General features: G+C 49.6%; 1 protein-coding gene across 1 annotated transcript in view; it reads right to left on the bottom strand.

Annotated features, from left to right (window-relative positions):
- The window catches only part of LOC134026995 (ryanodine receptor 3), a 108550-nt gene that overhangs the window by 54346 nt on the left and 30360 nt on the right, over positions 1 to 23844 (bottom strand). Inside the window, 27 exon segments of the mRNA XM_062470094.1 lie at positions 69 to 135; positions 1099 to 1295; positions 1760 to 1947; positions 1950 to 1967; positions 2755 to 2929; positions 3018 to 3220; positions 3388 to 3535; positions 3924 to 4083; positions 4723 to 4806; positions 5707 to 5810; positions 7476 to 7580; positions 7724 to 7940; positions 8630 to 8822; positions 9180 to 9421; positions 9705 to 9838; positions 10649 to 10767; positions 11245 to 11340; positions 12655 to 12790; positions 13641 to 13821; positions 14367 to 14488; positions 15149 to 15313; positions 16265 to 16421; positions 16947 to 17021; positions 17998 to 18091; positions 18170 to 18269; positions 23110 to 23222; positions 23664 to 23742. Coding sequence (XP_062326078.1) covers positions 69 to 135; positions 1099 to 1295; positions 1760 to 1947; positions 1950 to 1967; positions 2755 to 2929; positions 3018 to 3220; positions 3388 to 3535; positions 3924 to 4083; positions 4723 to 4806; positions 5707 to 5810; positions 7476 to 7580; positions 7724 to 7940; positions 8630 to 8822; positions 9180 to 9421; positions 9705 to 9838; positions 10649 to 10767; positions 11245 to 11340; positions 12655 to 12790; positions 13641 to 13821; positions 14367 to 14488; positions 15149 to 15313; positions 16265 to 16421; positions 16947 to 17021; positions 17998 to 18091; positions 18170 to 18269; positions 23110 to 23222; positions 23664 to 23742 — 3672 coding nt within the window.

Genomic DNA, 23844 nt, shown 5'->3' with positions numbered 1-23844 from the left:
CATGGCTATCCCACATTCAGTATGGTAGTACAGACTAGAAAGTTCTGATCACTGGGTGACAGTGTTACCGTGGTGATGCTGCTGTAGTCCACCCGTCTGGCCTCATCACTTTGCTTCACAGCCCTCAGAGGATACCTGAGGGAGGGGTCAGAGGTCAACCTCACAGACCTGTGTTTGAGCTTGAGACAGTGTGTGTGTCTGACCTGTGTTTGAGCTTGAGACAGTGTGTGTGTCTCTGACCTGTGTTTGAGCTTGAGACAGTGTGTGTGTCTGACCTGTGTTTGAGCTTGAGACAGTGTGTGTGTCTGACCTGTGTTTGAACTTGAGACAGTGTGTGTGCGTCTCTGACCTGTGTTTGAGCTTGGGACAGTGTGTGTGTCTGACCTGTGTTTGAGCTTGAGACAGTGTGTGTGTCTGACCTGTGTTTGAGCTTGAGACAGTGTGTGTGTCTCTGACCTGTGTTTGAGCTTGAGACAGTGTGTGTGTCTGACCTGTGTTTGAGCTTGAGACAGTGTGTGTGTCTGACCTGTGTTTGAGCTTGAGACAGTGTGTGTGTCTCTGACCTGTATTTGAGCTTGAGACAGTGTGTGTGTCTGACCTGTGTTTGAGCTTGAGACAGTGTGTGTGTCTCTGACCTGTATTTGAGCTTGAGACAGTGTGTGTGTCTCTGACCTGTGTTTGAGCTTGAGACAGTGTGTGTGTCTGACCTGTGTTTGAGCTTGAGACAGTGTGTGTCTCTGACCTGTGTTTGAGCTTGAAACAGTGTGTGTGTCTGACCTGTGTTTGAGCTTAAGACAGTGTGTGTGTCTGACCTGTGTTTGAGCTTGAGACAGTGTGTGTGTCTGACCTGTGTTTGAGCTTGAGACAGTGTGTGTGTCTGACCTGTGTTTGAGCTTGAGACAGTGTGTGTGTCTGACCTGTGTTTGAGCTTGGGACAGTGTGTGTGTCTGACCTGTGTTTGAGCTTGAGACAGTGTGTGTGTCTCTGACCTGTGTTTGAGCTTGAGACAGTGTGTGTGTCTCTGACCTGTGTTTGAGCTTGAGACAGTGTGTGTGTGTCTGACCTGTGTTTGAGCTTGAGACAGTGTGTGTGTCTGACCTGTGTTTGAGCTTGAGGGTGTCTTCGTCATGCAGGCCGTTCATGTCGAGGGCGGGGCTGGTCTTGAACACAGGGTGGAACTCGACGGGCATGCTGAGTCTGCAGAACAGCATGTCAGCCTGGCCGCTCTGAACACATGTCCGCAGAGACACCTTCAGACAGGGGGGGGACTCCACCGTCCCGTCAATACGGCTGACCTGGGGGGGAGGGGGCAACATAACAGGCTTGTAAAAAAAAGAGCTAAACAAATAACATTAGATTTGGAAAAGGTCAAGAGATCAATTAGTATTTAAAAAATATATATATATATAAAAAAAAAAAAAAAAAGGTTTTGAAAAAAGTCTTCTCCTCTCCTTTCACTGTGAGTGGAAAAAAACGTAAGAAAAGGGGTTTTGCAAAAAAAAAACTATATATACTATTTGAATGAAAAACAAGTTTGGGGAAAAAAACTTTCTAAAGGTAAAAAAAAAAAAAAAAAAAAAAAAGTTTAAAAAATATCTTTGAAAAAAAGTTTGGAAACAAGAGTCCTCTCCTTTCACCATGTGAGTGAAACTTTTACCAGAGTCTTTTTAAACATGAGAATCTGTACTTCTACTGAGTGAAGGATGTTCTGCCATATCTGCTTATCTTACCACTATGGAGTTGTGTAGTGTGATCTTACCACTATGGAGTTGTGGTCTTTTGGCACGTTCACGAAGGTGGGCAGACGCTTGCTGAACCACATGGTGACATCTCGGTTCATGTTGACGGCAAACGGTTCAAATCCCTCCTGCAGACCACACATGGTGTAGTAGCTGAAGGTGCTGGCATCCTTGCCCAGGTTCATGCGGCCCACCTGAGACAGACCAGGCTGCACACTGGGATGAACCCTGGAGAGGACACAAGCAGTCAGCATGCTGAGAGCTCGGATACACAACACACAGCTGCCTCTCTCTGTCTCTCTGTCTCTCTGTCTCTCTGTCTCTCTGTCTCTCTGTCTCTCTGTCTCTCTGTCTCTCTGTCTCTCTGTCTCTCTGTCTCTCTGTCTCTCTCTCTCTCTCTCTCTCTCTCTCTCTCTCTCTCTCTCTCTCTCTCTCTCTCTCTCTCTCTCTCTCTCTCTCTCTCTCTCTCTCTCTCTCTCTCTCTCTCTCTCTCTCTCTCTCTCATCCACCTTTTACTAAAAGGCAATTTACGACTGTCACATTAAATGAGGGTCATTTTATAATGGGGGAGGCACTTATTTTTCACTCTCTCTCTCTCTCTCTCTCTCTCTCTCTCTCTCTCTCTCTCTCTCTCTCTCTCTCTCTCTTCTCTCTCTCTCTCTCTCTCTCTCATCCACCTTTTACTAAAAGGCAATTTACGACTGTCACATTAAATGAGGTCATTTTATAATGGGGGAGGCACTTATTTTTCAGTCATTTCACAGCGTGGCTGTCTGAGGTTAACTCATCAGCCTGTCGCTGCTCCCACGGCCGAGAGTCACGATGGAACAGGAAGACAGCAGTGAGAGAAGGTTGACACACAGACACACACACAGTCACACACAGACACACACACACCGTCACACACAGTCACACACAGACACACACACAGACACACACACACAGTCACACACAGTCACACACAGTCACACACAGTCACACACAGTCACACACAGACACACACACACACACACACCGTCTTCGGTCTCAAAGTCAGCGAAGCAGAGTTCGGAGCCGCTGCTGGTGATGAGGATCTCTCCGTTGAGGGTGAAGATCATGGACTTGTCCTCCATGTTGATCATGCAGCCCACCACGTCTCCTGCACGCCAGCAGCGCCCGAAGAAACGACCACCCTGGTTCAGACGCTGGCCCTGAACACACACACATTGGTTTTCTATCCCAACACAAGTGTAGTTAAACAAGACATACACACACAGGAGAACCCAGCAGACAGCTCACCCTGAACCCGTCGAACACGAAGGCCAGGTGGTCCAAGCCCAGCTCCACGTCAGGCCTGCAGCCCGGCCGTGCCCAGCCCACACGCATGTCCCCGCCCGTCACCGCCTCAAACTCAAAGTACCACTTCCCCGTCCGCACAGCGTAAGTGCGCTCCACCCGGAAGAAGCGGACCTTATCAATGCTCAGCCTCTCCACAACGTGACCTGCTGGGGGAGAGGGGGGGTCAGCCTTGCATCACCTCACGTCCACAACATGCTACACATGACCATTTTAGCAACACTACAGGAGTTTCTCAGGAGAACAGTTTGCATGTTTGCAAGGTGTTGCTCAGAGATAAATCTCACTTCTCCTGACCAGGAAGTCAACTCACCGCCTTCCTGGTCAGGTGGGTCGATGTTATACCCATAGCCAATCAGAGTGCGGATGGCCTCCCGGAGGCTGTCCCTGTTGGACTTCTTGGTGCGCTCGTCCAGCAGGTCATAGGGCACCAGGCGAGGGTTACGCTTGCTCTTCACATCCTGTTAGCGCACACACACACACACACACAGACACACACACACACAGACACACACACTCTCATCATGTCTCAGTTTCAGCCAGGGAGCCAGCTCAATGCAGTCAATCAGTGAGGATCATTAAGTAGTTAATCGTCCATCTGTCATAACTATTAGAACAGCTGAACACAATGGGCTGAGTGTTCAGCCTCAGCCTGGTGAAGGCAGGCTGGGGCCTGGATCTGCTGAGTCTCCTATAGAGCAGCTTTCTGCAACCGAGGCATTGTGACAGAACAGAAAGCTGTCAGGACACATAAAGCCTAAAGCGTCATACAATACGGTCTGCTTCAGTGAAGTCATAGCGACTTAGAGATCACAACCGTGTGTGTGTGTGTGTGTGTGTGTGAGGTACCTGCTGTATGCCGTAGGTCCAGCCCTGCTTGATGCGGTCCTTGGCCCAGACGTTGTGAGCGTTCTCAGCCAGCCGGTCCACCAGCAGCTCCTGAGCCGAGCTCAGCCTCACCTCCGCCAGCCCCAGAGGGCTGGGCTTGTAGCCGTTAGACATCATGTAGCTGCAACACAGCCACAGCCACAGTCATTACTACCGCTACCGCCACCGCCACCGCCAACGCAAACGCTACCACCAGCGATAGGAAGTACGGTACTTAAGTAGATTTTTCTTGTATCAGAAAAACTTCACTATTTGTTTTTCTGACAACTTTTTACTTTCACTCCTTACATTTTATGCTGTTCTCATCTCTCCTCTCCTTTCACTGTGTGTGTGAAAACAAGTAGTCCAAGTAAACGAAGGGAGATGTTCAAAATGCAACTTTTTCCAGAGTCTTTTTAAACATGAGTTGTACTTCTACTTGAGTGAAGGATGTGTGTACTTTTGCCAACTCTGCCTACCATACCGCTAATATTAAGCCGCTAGACATCATGTAGCTGCCAAAGAGCCACAGTCACAACACTACTATTATATAATACTGAATATTATACAAAATGATAAATTGATGGTTTTATAATAGGTTACTGCACAAATACTGTATTATATATATTGTATACATTGTGTATAGCATAGACCTAATCAAAAATATATTCCATTGTATTTGTATACAGTACATATGTATCTCTCTGAGAGAGAGAAATATTGATATATATATATATAATTGTATGTGTGTATGTACAAGTGATAGATTGCATGTTGTTACTTCTTTGGGAGTTTAATCCTCTTCAGATCATCTTCAGCATTGGGGTTGACCTGGACCACATGGCAGCCCAGAGCCAACAGGGTCCTAAAGAGAGCCAGGTACATGGTGAGCCAGCATGATTGATAAGAACAGTTCAGTCAAGACACTCACGTGATTGATTTCACCATTTATTCATACACATGACAAATGGTTTAACATTGGCAGAATGGATGTACATGGGGAAGCGCTCCCTGCCGTCACTGCAGCATGACATGAGGCAGGGAGCAACAAGTGAAATCCCCCACGGGGAGAACAGACAGACCACATGGGGGAGAAGGGGACGGTGGTGGGTGGCAGCAGCGCAGAACACAAAGGTAATCGAGGACGCGTGTGCGTGCATGTGTGCGACTTTATAGCGCCTCCTATCAAGCTAAGCCTATGGGCTGAGAACACGGCGATGGGTGATATGGCGCACGCTGCCCGAGTTCCAGGCCTGAACTAGCTCCGCCCATTAATCAAACACATAACATGCTCATTCAGTTTCAGTTTCACTGCCCAGAACAGTGTTGGAAGCAAGGACCCAGGTAACTGCATTACTGCCAATGTAGCCACAGACAAAGTGTGGACACACAGAGGAAGTAATGAATTGTTTAATTGTGCATATCCTTGGCCATTATTAAACAATATAATTGCAGTGGTTGGAAAAGGTTCTTGAATCAACAGATTTGTTTAAACTGTACTTTGTTTCCAGACAGTGGTGTTTCTGTAGGCTGAGGTTAATCACAAACTAGCTTATTTACTGAAGTGCTTCTTCTTCATCACTCATGTACACACACACACATACACAAATGTTTTGTCTGTTAAGTTTCTTTTTTGCGTGTCCCTTGAAACACACTTCACACCTGTCTGGCCATACACATGCTGCTCTCTGTCTCTCTCCTTCTCTCCCCCTCCCCCCTCTCTCCCTCCAAACAGGAACACAGTGACTCATAATACAGGACATACTTCAAGGTTTCTGTTGACATCTGCAGGTTGTAATTCTTCTCAGTTTCAGGTAATTTGGAGAAATCCACCAGACAGGGGTGCTGGCGCTTGTTGTCATCTCTTATCTGGAACACAACAGTCAAAACCCGAACAGATCAGACACACAACATGGTGAAGCTGCGCCCAGCAGGATGAATCTGCTGTAACCTTAACATCACTACTCTACCTTTACGATGGAGGGACATTACATGGGAGGTTATGAGCACTGAAAATAACATTCAAGGTCATATAGACAACAAGAGGGGGGAGGGGCTTCTCCGTCACAGTGCTTCTGGTGACGTTGTGCCCTGGAGAACATGTTGTGAATTTAGAGAGCATGTTTTCTGGGGAGCCAGAGAGCAGAGAGGCTGGAACACCAGCAGAGAGATGTGACTGTGTGGCAGTGGTGTTTACCAGGAGAACATGCAGGGTTGTTCACAGGTGTAGCTGTGGGTTGTTGGATGAACGACGCTCAGCTCTTTTGTGAATAGTACAAGAAGTACTTTTTTATTTTGACTGTTATATGCTTCAGGGGGAGGAAGCTATGCTAACTATGCTAACCAACAGCTAATAAGCTATGCTAACTATGCTAACCAACAGCTAATAAGCTAAGCTTTGTAAGTGTTTAATTTCTCTTAATTTCTGTCCCCAGGGCAACCATAAGAGGGTTTTAATGAAGCCTGGGTGAGGCCAATGAGGAGAGTACCATGCCCTCTACAGAGGAGGCCTCTGCCACCCAGACTCAGGGACATGTGCCCCAGCCCCAGCCTCGGCCCCGGCCCCAGCCTCGGCCCCGGCCTGGCCTCACACAGAGGACAGTGTCTAACAACTAACAAGCCTAGTTACAGCACGTGTCGCTAGAGCTCTGGGTGCAGAACCCCGAGCCAGCCTTAATGTCCTCACCCCAAATCACACGCTCTATCACCATGTTGGACTGTGTGGAGGGCTGTCACTGAGAGGATTAAAAGAGGAAGAGAGGAGAGTTGGAGGAGAGGAGGAATGAGAGAGGAGGAGAGGAGCTACAGGACCAGAGCCAGTGTTCATCGTGTTTGTAATATAAACATAAGAGCTGGGGAGCACATTGTTTCTTTTCAGGTCGTCTGCACCTCACAGTGCAGCCGGGCAAAACAGGTCAAAGATCCTCACCGTCCAATAAACCAAGAGAGTCACTGACGCGGTGTCGTCCTACACACACCTCCAAAAAACAAGCACCAGATGAATGAAAATCATTTGGACTCCACCAGGTCTGTTTGTCTCAGGGGGAAATGTCACCTGCATCTATTTCTTGGTTTATTGTAGCAGTTTAACGGCCTACAATGACCTGTTGTGTCCTTGGAGTAAAACAATTGCATTGTAATTCATGATACTAGACGTGAGTCTGTCACCTACCAACACACTAAAATGAAAGTCAAATGGCAGAAGGAACACAGAAAGAGGAGGATTTTTGGTCACTTACCCTCTGTTGAGTTTGAACCGCAAATTATAAAAGAGAAAAGCAAAATGGTGTACAGGCTTTTTGGTTCTCAAACGGTCGCATTCCTAACCTAGAGCATTTCACTTTGGAAATACTAGTAATTTCTCAATAAACAAACATAAACGGTTTTTTCTTTACTCAATCAAAACTGTATGGATTAAGTGTGTATCACTGGAATGATGTTGCATATAAATCACAGCTGTTGTGTGTACCCTGTCCTATGTGTTGAGTGTGCGTGAGTGTGCGTGAGTGTCCTGAGCAGCAGAGCAGGTCATACCTTGCCGTAGGACCAGCCCAGCTCGATCTTGTTCATGCCCCACAGCTCGTGGATGTTCTCAGCCAGCTTGTCTCGGACCTTCTCCAAGTGGGAGGGCATGACGACCTGAGACCAGGATCACAGACAACACCGCTACACCCTGAACCAAACACTGTGTACGGCTGCTCATGCAGTCTGGAACCTCACAGTCTTTAGTGTGGAGGCAGGGGTGTCTTGGTGTAGAGTCAGTATAGAGTGCTGAGAGTTACCTGGCTGGTCTCCACAGGTGTGGGGATGTAGGAGGCCTGTGAGAGCAGCTGGGTGGTGCCCAGCAGGTCCCTCACTCCCTCCTGGTCCCTCTTGTACTCCTTCACTGGCTCCACACGCATCTTCTCCCTGGGCAGCAGAGCCTCGCAGCACGGAGCGTAGCTCGACGGCGGCAGGAACTTGAAGTCGCCGTGGCGACCCCCCAACAGGAAACGCACCCTGGGGACACAGGAAAACGGGTGGTTCCAGCATGAACAAGGAAGGGTACAGAACCAGGGGTTCACCATGCGTGTTTTCACCTCACGGACGCAGTGACTGTTTTATCCTCGTTCATGTTAACACCGTCAACTCCCTCTGTCTGACTCAGAGACAGAGGCAGCTCTGTGTGTCTGACTCAGAAGCAGAGGCAGCTCTGTGTGTCTGACTCAGAAGCAGAGGCAGCTCTGTGTGTCTGACTCAGAGACAGAGGCAGAGGCAGCTCTGTGTGTCTGACTCAGAAGCAGAGGCAGCTCTGTGTGTCTGACTCAGAGACAGAGGCAGCTCTGTGTGTCTGACTCAGAAACAGAGGCAGCTCTGTGTATCTGACTCAGAGAAAGAGGCAGTATTTCCTAACCCTTCCACATCAGACAGAAACAAACATCTGACAGGCCTCTGCTCCAGAGAGGAGCTGGACAGTAAAAGGTTTCTGATGTTCAAAACGGGTCGATCATGAAATCCTGAGAAGTCTGCTGGAGCTTGAAATTCCATTTTGCAGACCTGTCAATCACACCATCTGAAGTCACCATGGCAACAAGAGAGGAGTGTCCGGGGTTGGCAGGGAGAGGTGTGCGAGTGCATGTGTGAGGTGTGTGTGTGTTAGTAAACATTAGTACGTGGGTGTATTTTCTCCCCGTGAGGAGGACACATACTTGACCCCAGCAGAGAAGCTGACCACAGGGAAGAACAGCCCGTCGGTGTTGAAGTTCTCGAACATGCCCTGGACGGGCTGGCCGTTGATCCTGAAGGAGACGCTGGGAGCGCCCAGGTCCAGACAGCAGCTCACCACGTCATCACCCGTCAGGAGGTGGTGGTTCACAGAGGCTACCGCCCTCGGGATACGACCTGCACACACGCACACACACACACGTACACACACACGTACACACTTAAGGCATAGAAAGAGGACTGGCTAGAAACTCATTCACTCGACCCTCAGTGTGGGCAGGGAGTCGTGCCCTGCAGGGCCCAGAGAGCTGACAGTCTACTCTCAGCCCCAGGGCCCAGACAGCTGACAGTCTACTCTCAGCCCCAGGGCCCAGACAGCTGACAGTCTACTCTCAGCCCCTGGGCCCAGACAGCTGACAGTCTACTCTCAGCCCAGGGCTCCCCTCATCTCTTATGGAACATATCAGATTGTTCATAGATCTGAGTCGAGGTCAAACACTCAAGCTACCCCCACACACACAGGTACATACTGACCTGACCAGAGGTGAAGTCCATCGAAGCCATAGGAGTAGAGATCGTCCCCCACCCCGTTGCCCCCCCAGCCCTCGCCCCCCCCTGGGTAGGGGGCGTATCCCTTGGTGCTGGCCCAGCCCACGCGCAGGTGTGACGGCTCGCTGGTCAGAAAGGGCTCCACCTGGTCGATCATCAGCTCGTAGTACCACTTCCTGTACTGGGCAGAGCCCTCGCTCACCCCTAGGAAGATGTTGGGCCTCATGCTGCAGACATACAAGCAGAGGAAACTAAACACTCTATACCCGTTACACTGTACAGGACACATTACACTGACACAGTCATGATTAGTCTCTATACCCGTTACACTGTACAGGACACATTACACTGACACAGTCATGATTAGTCTCTATACCCGTTACACTGTACAGGACACATTACACTGACAGCCATGATTAGTCTCTATACCTGTTAGACTGTACAGGACACATTACACTGACAGTCATGATTAGTGAGTAGTGGTGATTATGGTCTGTTTCCGAGGTGTACCTCTGGACGTCATTAACCAGGCGGGTCTGGAGGAGAAGATCTCTCCTCGGCAGCAGGTGGTCACAGATCAGGTTCTGATTGGCTCTCACAGCTACACCGTTACACACACAGAGAGAGCAGAGCACGTCCAGGATCTGGGGGGAGGAGAGGACGTTACACACACAGAGAGCAGAGCATGGTGAGAGAGCAGCAGGAGAGAGGAACAGGAGAGAGAGAGCAGGAGAGAGAGAGAGCAGGAGAGAGAGAGAGCAGGAGAGAGGAGCAGGAGAGAGAGAGCAGGAGAGAGAGAGAGCAGGAGAGAGGAGCAGGAGAGAGAGAGCAGGAGAGAGAGAGAGCAGGAGAGAGAGAGAGCAGGAGAGAGGAGCAGGAGAGAGAGAGCAGGAGAGAGAGAGAGCAGGAGAGAGGAGCAGGAGAGAGAGAGCAGGAGAGAGAGAGAGCAGGAGAGAGAGAGAGCAGGAGAGAGGAGCAGGAGAGAGAGAGCAGGAGAGAGAGAGAGCAGGAGAAAGGAGCAGGAGAAAGGAGCAGGAGAGAGAAGCAGGAGAGAGGAGCAGGAGAGAGAGAGCAGGAGAGAGGAGCAGGAGAGAGGAGCAGGAGAGAGGAGCAGGAGAGAGAGAGCAGGAGAGAGGAGCAGGAGAGAGAGCAGGACAGAAGCCTTTTTCCGGCTTGCCAGCCAGATGAGACACTGACTGGGATTTATGACTGAGAGGATGTCAGCTCCCTGGATCTCCTCCCAATGTAAACATCTTGATACACAATGGAGACACTGAGCTATGTGTCTGTGTGTTTATCTAGTAATGACAGTAACTGTCAGAAAAGTGAATTACTCCAGCACTCCTCCTTGGAGAAGCACGTGTGTGTGTGTGTCTGTGTGTGTGTGTGTGTGGGGGGGGGGGGGAGGAGGGATGTATGCATGTGTGTGTTTAGCTATGTGTGTGTGAGCCCACCTTGTGGTTACGTCCGTGCTTGTAGAGCAGGGAGATGATGGACTGGATGTGTCCTCGCTGGATGATGTTCAGGGCCTCGGGGCTCTCGATCAGGATGCAGTGAAGAACCTCCAGGATGCCTGCAGACACACCTCATCCGTGAGCATCATCAACCCCATCATCCATGGGGTTGTTCCCACAGATGAACCCTAGCAACAAGGTACTGCAGCTACAGATGAACCCTAGCAACAAGGTACTGCAGCTACAGACGAACCCTAGCAACAAGGTACTGCAGCTACAGACAAACCCTAGCAACAAGGTACTGCGGCTACAGACGAACCCTAGCAACAAGGTACTGCGGCTACAGACGAACCCTAGCAACAAGGTACTGCGGCTACAGACGAACCCTAGCAACGAGGTACTGCAGCTACAGATGAACCCTAGCAACAAGGTACTGCGGCTACAGATGAACTCTAGCAACAATGTACTGCAGCTACAGACGAACCCTAGCAACAAGGTACTGCAGCTACAGATGAACCCTAGCAACAAGGTACTGCAGCTCCAGACTCTGGGGGTGTGAGAGATGAGAGGACAGACAGGCCCGGGGCCGATGGTACCTGAGGAGGACTCCAGTCTCTCCAGCTTGCTGATCAGCCAGTCCAGGTTGTTGGAGAACTGGGTACAGCTGTTCCTATTCCCTCGGATCAGCGCAGCTACAGGAAACACATGGAAAGTCAGGTTATATACTGTACCAAGTACAGAAAAGTCAGGTTATATCTGTATAGGAGAAGAAAATATATCCTTGCATCTGTCTTTGGGGTAAGGTGAAACCAGTTACCCATCAACACACAACCAGCATCTTACACAAATATCATCAAAATGTCCCTGGCAATGTCCCCCTTTAGGTCCACCTTGCCAGCCTGCTCAGAGGACAGGAGAGAGGAGTGTTCTAAGAGCACTCCTGCATGTTAATGGGCTGAGAGGAGAGGAGGGGGCGTGAGGAGAGACAAGAGGCATCAGAGCCAAAAGCACACGGCTCCTCCAGTGGGGACAGACAGAGGAGAGCGGGCGACGCTGAGCGTGCGAGGACAAGGACAAGAACAAGGTTTCAAACAGAACCACACTCAAGACTACCACGCTAAGAAAAGGGGTGTGCTGTTTTGCCGGCTGGACAGAACAGCCCTCTTCACCTGCCAGGTCACGTTAGTCCAGGCAGTCCTCAGAAGGTCTGAGGACAGGGACAGCTCAGGGGCTGGTGGAGGACAGTGAGAGGTGAGGACAAGGGGACATGGAGACAGAGGGAGGACATGGCCACCGTCCCTGATAACAGCTACCACAGACCATGATCACAGTGGATAGCTTGTTCCCTCATGGATTCAAAAGCCATCTGGTAGACAGGCACAGCCTTGCCTGGCTGGGAGAGTGTGTGTGTGTGTGTGTGTGTGTGTGTGTGTGTGTGTGTGTGTGTGTGTGTGTGTGTGTGTGTGTGTGTGTGTGTGTGTGTGAGTGAGTGAGTGTGTGTGTGTGAGTGTGTGTGTGTGTGTGTGTGTGTAAGCAGTAGGCATGTTTGGGTGGGAGCCCTGGAAGCACTTCACACAATTTTTAACTGCTTGTAGCCTACGTCTGGTGCATGTGGGTATGGATGTGTGAATGTGTGTGCGCAGGAAAACAGCATCCAAAAGTGATCAGTGTATAAGATGCCAATCAGAGTGTATGTGTGCCAGTTACACACAGTCAGACAGCCAATCAGGTCAGTAATATGTTTCCCCAACAAGTAACCTGTCCATTAAAATTGTTATTATATTGATAAAAATAATTCTTGACGGCTCTAATTCCCTTGGAATTATTAAAGTACTGACTCACCTGACATACAGGCAGACAGACAGGCAGACAGGCAGACAGACAGACAGACAGACAGACAGGCAGACAGGCAGACAGGCAGACAGAGACAGACAGACAGGCAGACAGGCAGACAGAGACTCAGACAGACAGACAGACAGACAGACAGACGGGCAGACAGGCCTCACCCAGCAGCTCATACAGCAGGTTGAGGATGTCCTTCCAGGCAGCACCAGCCTCGGCCCCGGCACACTCGCCGAAGTGAGCGGCGCTGTTGTACATGTTCAGACGGTCGATGCAGCTGGACACCAGCGTCAGCATGCCCTGACAAACACACACATCACTGTGAGGTCATCAAACACACACACATCACTGTGAGGTCATCAAACACACACATCACTGTGAGGTCATCAAACACACACATCACTGTGAGGTCATCAGTTTGTGCCGCAGCCTGACCCCATGAAGTATCAGGTTATGGGATGAGAGGAGAAGCAGGCAGGGTCCGGCCCTGAGACACAGATAATCACACAGGATCTATAACTCCAGGAAATGCCTCGCATCAGCCATCTACTGTGACAAATTGACCGAACAACGGTTTTATAGTGGAGAATTGTAGATGCTTTACAAGCAGGATATGTAGGGAGGCACGTTAGTGCGAACACTAACCGCAAAAATCAGTTATGTAAACAGAAATATTGAGCTCATTTGCATTCATTTGTTATTAACCTACAGCATGGCGCGAGGACATAGAGGTGACTTGGGAACAACACAGTGTTTTACCTCCAGGTGTCGTGAGATTGATGCTGGGCTTGTTTGACCTCGTCAACTCAGAGGAGGGGAAGCTGACATTTGATAATTGATGAGTAATTCTGCGCCCAGAAGCTAATCAGAGGCTTCACTGCCGCGGTGTCAGAATCACAGCAACTCATAACAAAACTGCTGACAGTTGAAAATGCACGGCTGTGCAAAACAAAGCGCATACACAGAATCAGTTGCTTTAGCCTTTAAAACATCTTAAGCACACGACTGTGACCAGATAACTCCTGCGGTAGCCACTTACTAACATGACCTTAACCAACCTGACACTCCTGACTTAGGACTGCTAATGTGTTTTACTGCCAAACATCTCTCTCTGGCCACGGCTGGGCGCTTCCTGTGATGCGGGACTCACTTCCTGTTTGAAGAGGTTCTGGCGGTTCTTGAGGGAGCGCAGCTTGATCTGCTTCTGTTCGTGCTCCAGGTCGGCAGCAGGAAGCAGGAAGTAGGAGATGAGATCGTTGAGGGTCTGGAGGACTTCCTGGATGGGCGGGGCCACGGACGCACAGGTCTTCCCTCCCAGACAGTCCAGGTCCCTGAGAGGAGGAGCACACATTACCATCGCTGCCTCTCTGCAGACATGTCCCTTCTGCAGCACCAAGTCTTGCATAACAACTGAGGTACAAGGCCAGCACGCTGCATGGACAGAACATGACTCTGGTTCTCGCAGAAGCATTTCCGTCCAGCGGCTAAGAACAGACACGGGGGACAGGGACAGCCAACCGTGACCCTGACTTGACCTGAGGGGTTCAGAGAGGGTGGGCGGCCGAGGTTTCAGCCAACCCCTCTCTCTGCCCCTTGTTCTATTTGAATTTCTGAAGCTCGAATTTTGGGGAATTTTACTGTTCGAATGCGCGCAGCTCTACAATGAAATGTTTTTTTTTGCAATGTTAAACAGTAAAAAAAAAAGACGAATATTCATTGTTGCGGGCCACCACAAATCAATCAATGTATGGGAAACACTGGTGTGTGTATGCATGTATGTGTGTGCATGGATGTGTGTGTGTATACGTGTATGTGTGTGCATGCGTGTGTGTGAGTGTGTATGTGTGTGCATGCGTGCATGCGTGTGTGTATGCACCTGATGAAGCGGCTGAACAGACGGGTGGTGTTGCGGATGATGCGTGCGGCGCAGGACTCCTCATGCTGACAGCGCTGCAGGGTCAGACTGTCGTCCATGTGACCTTCAGAGTGAAGACAGGCCTGGAGACACAAGGAGGAGAGCAGGTGGGGAGAGAGAGGGAGGACAGGGAGAGAGAGGGAGGACAGGGAGAGAGAGGGAGGACAGGGAGAGAGAGGGAGGACAGGGAGAGAGAGGGAGGACAGGGAGAGAGAGGGAGGACAGGGAGAGAGAGGGAGGACAGGGAGAGAGAGGGAGGACAGGGAGAGAGGGAGAACCGGGAGAGAGAGGGAGGACAGGGAGAGAGAGGGAGGACAGGGAGAGAGAGGGAGGACAGGGAGAGAGAGGGAGGACAGGGAGAGAGAGGGAGGACAGGGAGAGAGAGGGAGGACAGGGAGAGAGAGGGAGGACAGGGAGAGAGAGGGAGGACAGGGAGAGAGAGGGAGGACAGGGAGAGAGAGGGAGGACAGGGAGAGAGAGGGAGGACAGGGAGAGAGAGATGTCAGACAGCTAGATATTATGGGTGATAAAATCCACTGGACTGAAAAGGTGCTTCCACTACAGGCCATCTAGCTGTGTGTGTGGGTGTGTGAGTGTGTGTGCGTGTGTGTGTGGGTGTGTGTACAGGCCGGTCATGCACAGTCCCTTCACATCAGCCCCCCCTACTACGATTCTCTTCTACATCTCATATTACAGGATGTGTCTTGGTCTAACCACGTGAGGCAGCAGGACGGAGAGTTTACCCGTCTCTTGAGAGGGCCGAGGCGGGCAGACTTGACGTCGGGCGCCTGGTAGGACAGCCAGAGCCCCGTGGCCACGTGCATGACGAAGCAGAGAGAGTCTCCATACTTGATCTCAGCCACGCCCATGCCCTCCACGTCTCTCTTGGGACTGCTCTCCAGCTTGTCCTGGGGGTCAGAGAACTCAACACACTCACACATGTGTACGCACACACATGCACGCACACATATGTGCATGTATGTACGCACACACACGTACACATACATATATGCACGCACGCACACACACCTCCTCTCCAGTTGGAAATATCCAGAGAGGAGCAGGATGTGTTGATCTGTGGTGAGGTCAGAAGTTAGTTCTCATCCCCACCCTAACCTTAACCCCCACCCCAAGCCTAACCCTCACCCCCACCCCAACCCCCACCCCAAGCCTAACCCTAACCCACCCCAAGCCTAACCCTCACCCCCACCCCAACCCCCACCCCAAGCCTAACCCCCACCCCAAGCCTAACCCCCACCCCAAGCCTAACCCTTACCCCCACCCCAAGCCTAACCCTCACCCCCACCCCAAGCCTAACCCTCACCCCCAAGCCTAACCCTCACCCCCACCCCAACCCCCACCCTAAGCCTAACCATCACCCCCACCCCAAGCCTAACCCCCACCCCAAGCCTAACCCTCACCCCCACCCCAACCCCCACCCCCACCCTAAGCCTAACCCTCACCCCCACCCCAAGCCTAACCCTCACCCCCACCCCAAGCCTAACCCCCACCCCCACCCCAAGCCTAACCCTCACCCCCACCCCAAGCCTAACCCTCACCCCCACCCCAAGCCTAACCCCCACCCACACCCTAAGCCTAACCCTCACCCGGAAGGTAATGGCACCACTATCTAAAGCAGAACTGTTTCACCACAACTCTACTACAGCCCTAGTCACTGGAAATTATGTCAATTTTCCAGTTCAAGGAGAGTAGGTCGTTAATATCGCTACAGATCGTTCCTTTGTAATGTATTTTAGTGAGGGTGGAGAGGGTGTGGTTGAGCACCACACAGTCATGGAGGTCACCTCTGAGGATGTGTGTGTGTGTGTGTGAGTGTGTGTGTGAGTGTGTGCGCTGACCTTGGAGGCTCTGAAGCAGAACGCAGTGGAGTTGGTGTCGGCTCTCTCCCTCTCCAGCAGCACCAGCCCCCGCTCCTCCGCCAGCGCCAGGTAGTGACCGCTGGTCAGGTGACGCAGGCGGAAGGGCTGACCCCAGCGGATGTAGCTTCCACTCCAGCTGTCACGGGTCAAGGTCACACACACACACACACACACAGGCACAATCAAACACACACAGACACACAGACACACACACACAAGAGTGCACACAAACACACATTTATAAACAACTCACTAGGCCATCGAAGGCTAATATCCTTATATCAGATCATGCACACTTTGCTGCCAGCTGTTAATTAGCTAGCAAGGCATGTGCTAATACAGCAATTACTAAACACTCTGCCAGAGAATATTCCACTAATTATGTAGCTAATGTGTATTCAGGACATGTCCTGTTGTGGAAGATCAAACCGAATCAGGAGGAAAACATGAGAGATGAGAGGAGAGGATGTCTGGATCAGGAAGTCTGATCTCACAGAGCAGACACACTCAGTATCTGAGGAGGGTGGGAGACAGAGAGAGAGAGAGGAGGAGGGTGGGAGACAGAGAGAGAGAGAGGAGGAGGGTGAGAGACAGGAGAGAGAGAGGAGGAGAGAGAGGGAGAGAAGAAGAGATGACAGAGTGCAAATGAAGGGCAGCTCACCTGATGCGTAGTGGTTCCAGCCTCCACAGGGACCGGGCCTTGGCACCAGCTTTCCCCGTCTCATAGTTCACGATCCTGGGGTATGGGAGAGGGGCATGAGGGGTCTGGCCTGGATCTCCTGGATGTACTGTATTCACATCTCCATATACGATCAACAACAACCGTAACCTTGATCAACAGTCTTAAGTTGTGCTTTAATCATTTTTATCCGTTCTGTTCCCTTCTGTCCTCGTGACGTTAGCTCAGATGAGGGGGTCTTAGTCCTGAGTAGGATCATGTTTACCCTGGCTGTCACATGAACACACAAGCCCAGATAACCCAGTCACACTGGCCATCTCTGGTATGGGTGACTGGGTCCAGAGATAAAAGGAATTGTTGATGCCCCTCGGTGACAGTTTGGAGCGTGTCAGATGAAAATTTAGGGTCTCTGAAGAAGCTCTGTCTATTACATTTCAAGGACAGTACCAGGAGTACATAACTGACAACCAGTATTTAATCCTTGTCTGCGTATTTTGCCTCACATCACAGCTCAAAAAAATAATTGAGTGTGTGTGAACCTTAGTGTGTATGTGTCTGTGTCTCTGTACACCTCGTGTTTGTTCAGTGTGTTTCTGTGTGTGTCTGTGTGTATGAGTTTGTGAGTGTACAGAATGTGTGTATTTGCACCTTAGTGTATGTGTGTACCTGGGGGCCTCGAAGGCTCCTCCATGCGTCTGGCTGATCTGCTCTTGGCGTCTCGACCCACTTTGGGCCCCTGAACTATTTCTTCATTAGCATTGTGGAGCTAAAGATAGCAGGCTGACGTGTTTTTGTGTCTCCTGGGAGAGAGTGGCAGTGACTTGTCCCTCATGAGCCCAACAGCTCCCCTCCCCCTCCCCCTCCCCCTCCCCCTCCCCCTCTCTCCCTCTCTCCCCCTCCCCCTCTCTCCCTCTCTCCCTCTCTCCCTCTCCCCCTCTCTCCCTCTCTCCCTCTCTCCCTCTCTCCCTCTCTCTCTCTCTCTCTCTCTACTGAACGACCCTCCTCTCTCTCCAGGAGCAGCAGCTGTTCTCACCTCTGCTGTTCGTCGCTGTGCTCTGAACCGGGGATGGTCAGCACCTCGTCGTGGCCATGGAACAGACGCATCACATGACCTCCCAGCAGGTAACCTATCAGAAGAGAGCTCAGCTGAGTATACCACTGGACAAGTCCAACAACGTTAATAACCCTGTATGAGAGAGACCCACCCTCCTCCACGTTGCTGCCGGAGCAGGTTGGATGAACGTTCCAGAGGGTCTGCATGAAGGACGCGTCCACCTGGATGTTGCCGTTGGAGATAGACAGGTGCTGGAGGACAGAGGACATAATGTTTACCTGCTATGGCCCAGCTGGGTCTGGCCCTGCTGGCTCTGGCCCTGCTGGCTCTGCGGGCTGTAAGGCTCAGACAGGCTTCAGCTCATGTCTATGTTTGCATTAGAAACAGGCCATGGCAGGCGGAGGTCTGAGACACACTGGGGGGAACAGTGGTCCACTCTGCTGATAGACACCAGCCTGGAAGGCAGTGTGTGTCTCTGTCTGTGTGTGTGTGTGTCTGTGTGTCACTCTGTCTGTGTGTGTGTGACTGTGTCCCCAACCCAGTCATCACCACCCTGAAGCCTAGACTGTGAGAACAGCAGAAGACAGACTGACAGTCATGGAAGGGCCTGAGGAGGGAGAGGGAGAGAGAGACAGAGAGAGAGACAGAGAGAGAGAGACAGAGACAGAGACAGAGACAGAGAGAGAGAGAGAGAGAGAGAGAGAGAGAGAGAGAGAGAGAGAGAGAGAGAGAGAGAGAGAGAGAGAGAGAGGGGGGGGGGGTAGATAGATAGAAAGAGAGGCAGGCTAAGCTCCTAGTTATGTAGCGACTCGAACTGTAAACTCTGACAGTGTTTGTGTTGTAACAGGAAGTTTCCATTGCTAGCAGCCTTCAATATCTGTGATATTTCACTGAATGAGAACAAAACCAGCCCTGTGTCACCTAACACTATTTATCCCTGAAACAAAATGAGATTCAATTGACTACTCTGAATAGATTTAAAGTAGATTCCTTTAATCAGGGTGTTGACAGCTGGCAGACGATTTGGCCAAAATCTTCTTCAAGCTAAGAGGATGAAAATAATCTGAAATGCTGTCACATTATGGGATGTGTAAACAGTGTTTGGCTTGATATCACTGCCTGAGTCATTACTCTGGTGTGAGGACTCAGTAGTGACTCTGGTGTGAGGACTCAGTAGTGACTCTGGTGTGAGGACTCAGTAGTGACTCTGGTGTGAGGACTCACTGGAATGTTGGGCTCCTAAACATCAGATCTTTATCCACAAAGGCCATTTTGATTAATGATCTAATGTCTGAATACAGCCTGGACTTGATTGGACTCACCGAAACCTGGTTAAAACCTGATGAATATTCCCCCCTGAATGAAGCATCGCCTCCGGATTTTGCGTACTCACACATCCCTCGTGTATCAAAGAAAGGTGGTGGTGTTGCTATGATATATAAAGCTAGCTTCAACCTCAGCCTAAAATCTGTAAATACCTTTAAATCATTTGAAATAATTTGCATGTAACCACCAACTATTTTAAAAAGGAATAATGCTACTACTCCTGGCCCCCCTCCCTCATTTTGTATAGTTACTCTATACCGGCCCCCCGGCCCGTATTCCCTCTTCCTGGAGGAATTTGCAGATTTTAGTGCTGATCTTGTGACATATACTGATAACGTCTTGATTATGGGTGATTTTAACATTCATGTGGATGACCCAAAAGATCCTTTAAGTAAGGCCTTTACTGCTCTAATGTATTCCACAGGTCTCACTCAGGTGGTTTCCAAACCTACCCATCTTCACTCGCATACATTAGATTTAGTTCTCACGCGGAGAATCAAGATTAGTGACGTCATTGTCCACCCCCACAATCCTATATTATCAGACCATTGTCTGGTCACCTTCAAAATGGACCTCTGCCAGAGCCTTGGAGGCACTAAGAATATTTCTACTAGCCGCTGCATAACCCCAAACACAGCTCTGGAACTGGCTAATATTCTACCCGCTGCACTAGAAGTCCTTGACGTCCCAAATAAATCATTAAATACTAAAACGAGGGATCTGAATTTGGTTCTTCAGCTATCCCTAGACTCAGTTGCCCCTCTCAAACCAAGGAAAAGAAAGGACAAGAAACTGGCTCCATGGTATTCAGAGGAAACCCGCACTCTTAAGAGGTTCACTAGAAAACTAGAACATAAGTGGCGTACCACTAAATTGGAGGTTTTCCGCCTGGCCTGGAAGGACAGCCTAATGGAGTACAAGCAAGTCCTCATTAGGTCCAGATCAGATTATTTCTCTAGGTTGATTAGTAAGAACAAACACAACACTAAGTTCCTATTTGACACTGTTGCAAATCTCACTAAGAAAAGTACACTCTGTGTTAGTTCAGATTTCTCTCCCAATGATTTCTTAGATTTCTTTGACCAAAAAATGTATGCATTAAGGGACAAACTACAGACTAGTCCTGGAGGAGTGGCCATCAACACTGAACTTTCCCCTATACCAAGCATGCTGCATGTTGAGGCTCTCACTCACTTTAACCCTATTTCTATGGAAGCGTTCATCGAGCTGATAGACTCCTCGAAACCCACTAGCTGCCTTCTCGATCCTCTCCCTGTCAAACTCTGTAGGGAACTTCTCCCTATTATTGGACCACCCATGCTTAGTATTATTAATGAATCTATTGTAATTGGCCAAGTCCCCAACGATTTCAAACAAGCTATTATTAAGCCCCTTCTTAAAAAACCAAACCTGGATCCAGGTTGTCTTAGCAACTAAAGGCCAATTTCAAATTTGCCATTTATCTCCAAAATTTTAGAGAAGGCTGTGGCACAACAGCTCACTGAGCACCTCTCCTCAAATCAGCTTTATGAACCTCTCCAGTCTGGATTTTGTCTCCACCACAGCACTGAAACTGCATTAGCCAAGGTAGTCAATGATCTACTGTTAGCCTCTGACGCGGGTTCTTTCTCTGTCCTGGTTCTTCTAGACCTAAGTGCAGCTTTTGACACGGTGGATCATGAGATTCTCTTGGAACGTATGGAGAACTATGTTGGGGTTTCTGGTACATCACTTCAATGGTTTAGATCGTATCTATCCGATAGATCACAATATGTCCACTATGATGGCTGCTCATCCAGGAGCTCCACTGTAAAATACGGAGTACCACAGGGTTCAGTTCTAGGCCCTCTGTTATTTTCTCTCTATATGCTGCCTTTAGGAAACATAATTAGAAGCTCTGGGGTAAATTTTCACTGTTATGCAGATGATACTCAGCTAAATATGTCTATAAAGTCTGGAGAATTTCCACATGCTATGGAAAAATGTGTTTCTAGGTTGAGAGCTTGGATGACTGCAAATTTCCTTCTTCTAAATTCGGATAAAACCGAGGTTCAAATTTTCGGTCCTAAAAAATATAGAAATAATTTTTCCAATCTGACCTTAGACCTAGACGGCGTCAAAGTCTCTCAAAACCAGCTAGTAAAAAATTTAGGAGTCACAATGGACCCAGACCTTTCGTTTGAGTACCATATTAAGCAAATTACTAGAACTGCATTTTTCCATCTACGTAATATTGCCAAAATACGAAACTTTCTCTCAAAGGATGATGCCGAAAAACTAATACATGCATTTGTTACGTCCCGATTGGACTATTGCAATGTGTTGTTCTCTGGCCTCCCAATTACCCACCTAAAAAATTTACAGCGGGTGCAAAATGCTGCTGCTAGACTATTGACCAGAACAAGAAAGTTTGATCACATAACATCTACTCTTGTCTCTCTACACTGGCTCCCTATCCAAGCCAGAGCTGACTTCAAAGTTCTACTACTAACCTACAAATCTCTGCATGGATTGGCACCACTGTACCTCTCCGGTCTCCTTGCACCCTATTGCCCCGCAAGGACACTATCTGGTGGTTCCCAAAATTAAGAAAAAAACAGCTGGAGGTAGGGCGTTCTCATATAGAGCGCCTCTTCTCTGGAATAAACTACCCGTCTCAATTAGGGAGTCTGATACTGTTTCGACGTTTAAAATTAGGTTAAAAACGCTATTGTTTAGTCAATTCTACGACTGTTAAAGGTAAGTATGTTACTAGTTGGAGGCAACGGGGGACGGGTTGTTTTCCATCCTTATTCTTTAAGTATAACTTATTTTAGAGTTCTCTTCCCCTGGAACAGATTTCATGTTCCAAATGAGGGGGGCTGTCGCTGTCTTGGTGTGTGGGGTTGCATCAAATTCCCCTTTTTTGCTCTGTTAAATTGCTGCACCAGTCCACACTTGACCGGTGGGGATCTCATTCTATTATGACTGTAACTGTTAGCTGCTCCTGGCATTCTCTAATCCCTGCTCTCCTCTCTCTGTCCCCCCCCCACACACATCCCTTGTGGTGTGGGGGGTTTGAGTTGTCAGCACCTGGCTGGTCGTCGGTCAGCCAACGCTGGACCTGGTCGCGAGTCTCCCGGTCCTGTCCTACATCTATAAAGTTGAATAATGGATTTTGGTGTTTTAAAAACCCATCGACACTGTATGACTATGTTTAGCCTGTGTTCTGCTCCTCTCTCCCACCAACCGTCTCTGGAGGAGGGGATCCCTCTCTGAATTGCTCCTCCCAAGGTTTCTTCAATTTTTTTCTCCTGTTGAGAGTTTTTTGGGAGTTTTTCCTTGTCTTCCTTGAGGGTTTAGGTTGGTTGAGGGGCAGTTCTATGGGCATATGTGAAGCCCTCTGTGACATGCTTGCGTGTAAAAAGGGCTATACAAATACATTTGATTTGATTTGAGTAGTGACTCTGGTGTGAGGACTCAGTAGTGACTCTGGTGTGAGGACTCAGTAGTGACTCTGGTATGAAGACTCAGTAGTGACTCTGGTATGAAGACTCAGTAGTGACTCTGGTGTGAGGACTCAGTAGTGACTCTGGTGTGAGGACTCAGTAGTGACTCTGGTGTGAGGACTCAGTAGTGACTCTGGTGTGAGGACTCAGTAGTGACTCTGGTGTGAGGACTCAGTAGTGACTCTGGTATGAGGACTCAGTAGTGACTCTGGTATGAGGACTCAGTAGTGACTCTGGTGTGAGGACTCAGTAGTGACTCTGGTGTGAGGACTCCTACCAGGTAGCGCTCTGATGACACGCTGACCAGGATGAGGTCATCCCCGATGCGAACTTTCTCGCCCTCTGACCTCTGTTTGGACGCAGGGTGAATGGTCCACCAACAGGCTTCACCTGCAGGAGCACACACACAGACACACAGAATGACATTATGACATAACTGACTTACATACAGGTCGAGAAGTGACTGACTGTATGAGTAGGTGCAAGTTGGGAGGAGGGTAGAGTGACAGGTGAGCATTCAGGAACCCTAACCATAGCAACAATCCTCCCGGAAAAGGAGTGTGTGTGGTGGTGAAGGAGTGTGTGTGGTGGTGGTGGTGGAGTGTGTGTGGTGGTGAAGGAGTGTGTGTGGTGGTGAAGGAGTGTGTGTGGTGGTGGTGGTGGAGTGTGTGTGGTGGTGAAGGAGTGTGTGTGGTGGTGAAGGAGTGTGTGTGGTGGTGAAGGAGTGTGTGTGGTGGTGAAGGACTGTGTGTGGTGGTGAAGGACTGTGTGTGGTGGTGAAGGACTGTGTGTGGTGGTGAAGGACTGTGTGTGGTGGTGAAGGAGGGGTACCTGTGGAGTCCTCTTGCAGCCCCACATCAAAGGACAGCTTATCTGTCTGTGACCTGGATGTCTTCAGACAGGTCAAGTACTGAGACACACACACACAAAGTTAGGAGCTATTCAACAATGTGGCACACTTGCATAACAGCTCACATTCTATGTAAACATGTGAAAGTTTAAATGTCACCCT

This window comes from Osmerus eperlanus, chromosome 9 (genome assembly GCF_963692335.1).
Source record: "Osmerus eperlanus chromosome 9, fOsmEpe2.1, whole genome shotgun sequence".
In the NCBI taxonomy this organism is placed as follows: domain Eukaryota; kingdom Metazoa; phylum Chordata; class Actinopteri; order Osmeriformes; family Osmeridae; genus Osmerus; species Osmerus eperlanus.
The sequence above is the reverse complement of the archived record's forward strand: the minus strand, read 5'-3'. Positions and strand labels throughout refer to the sequence as shown.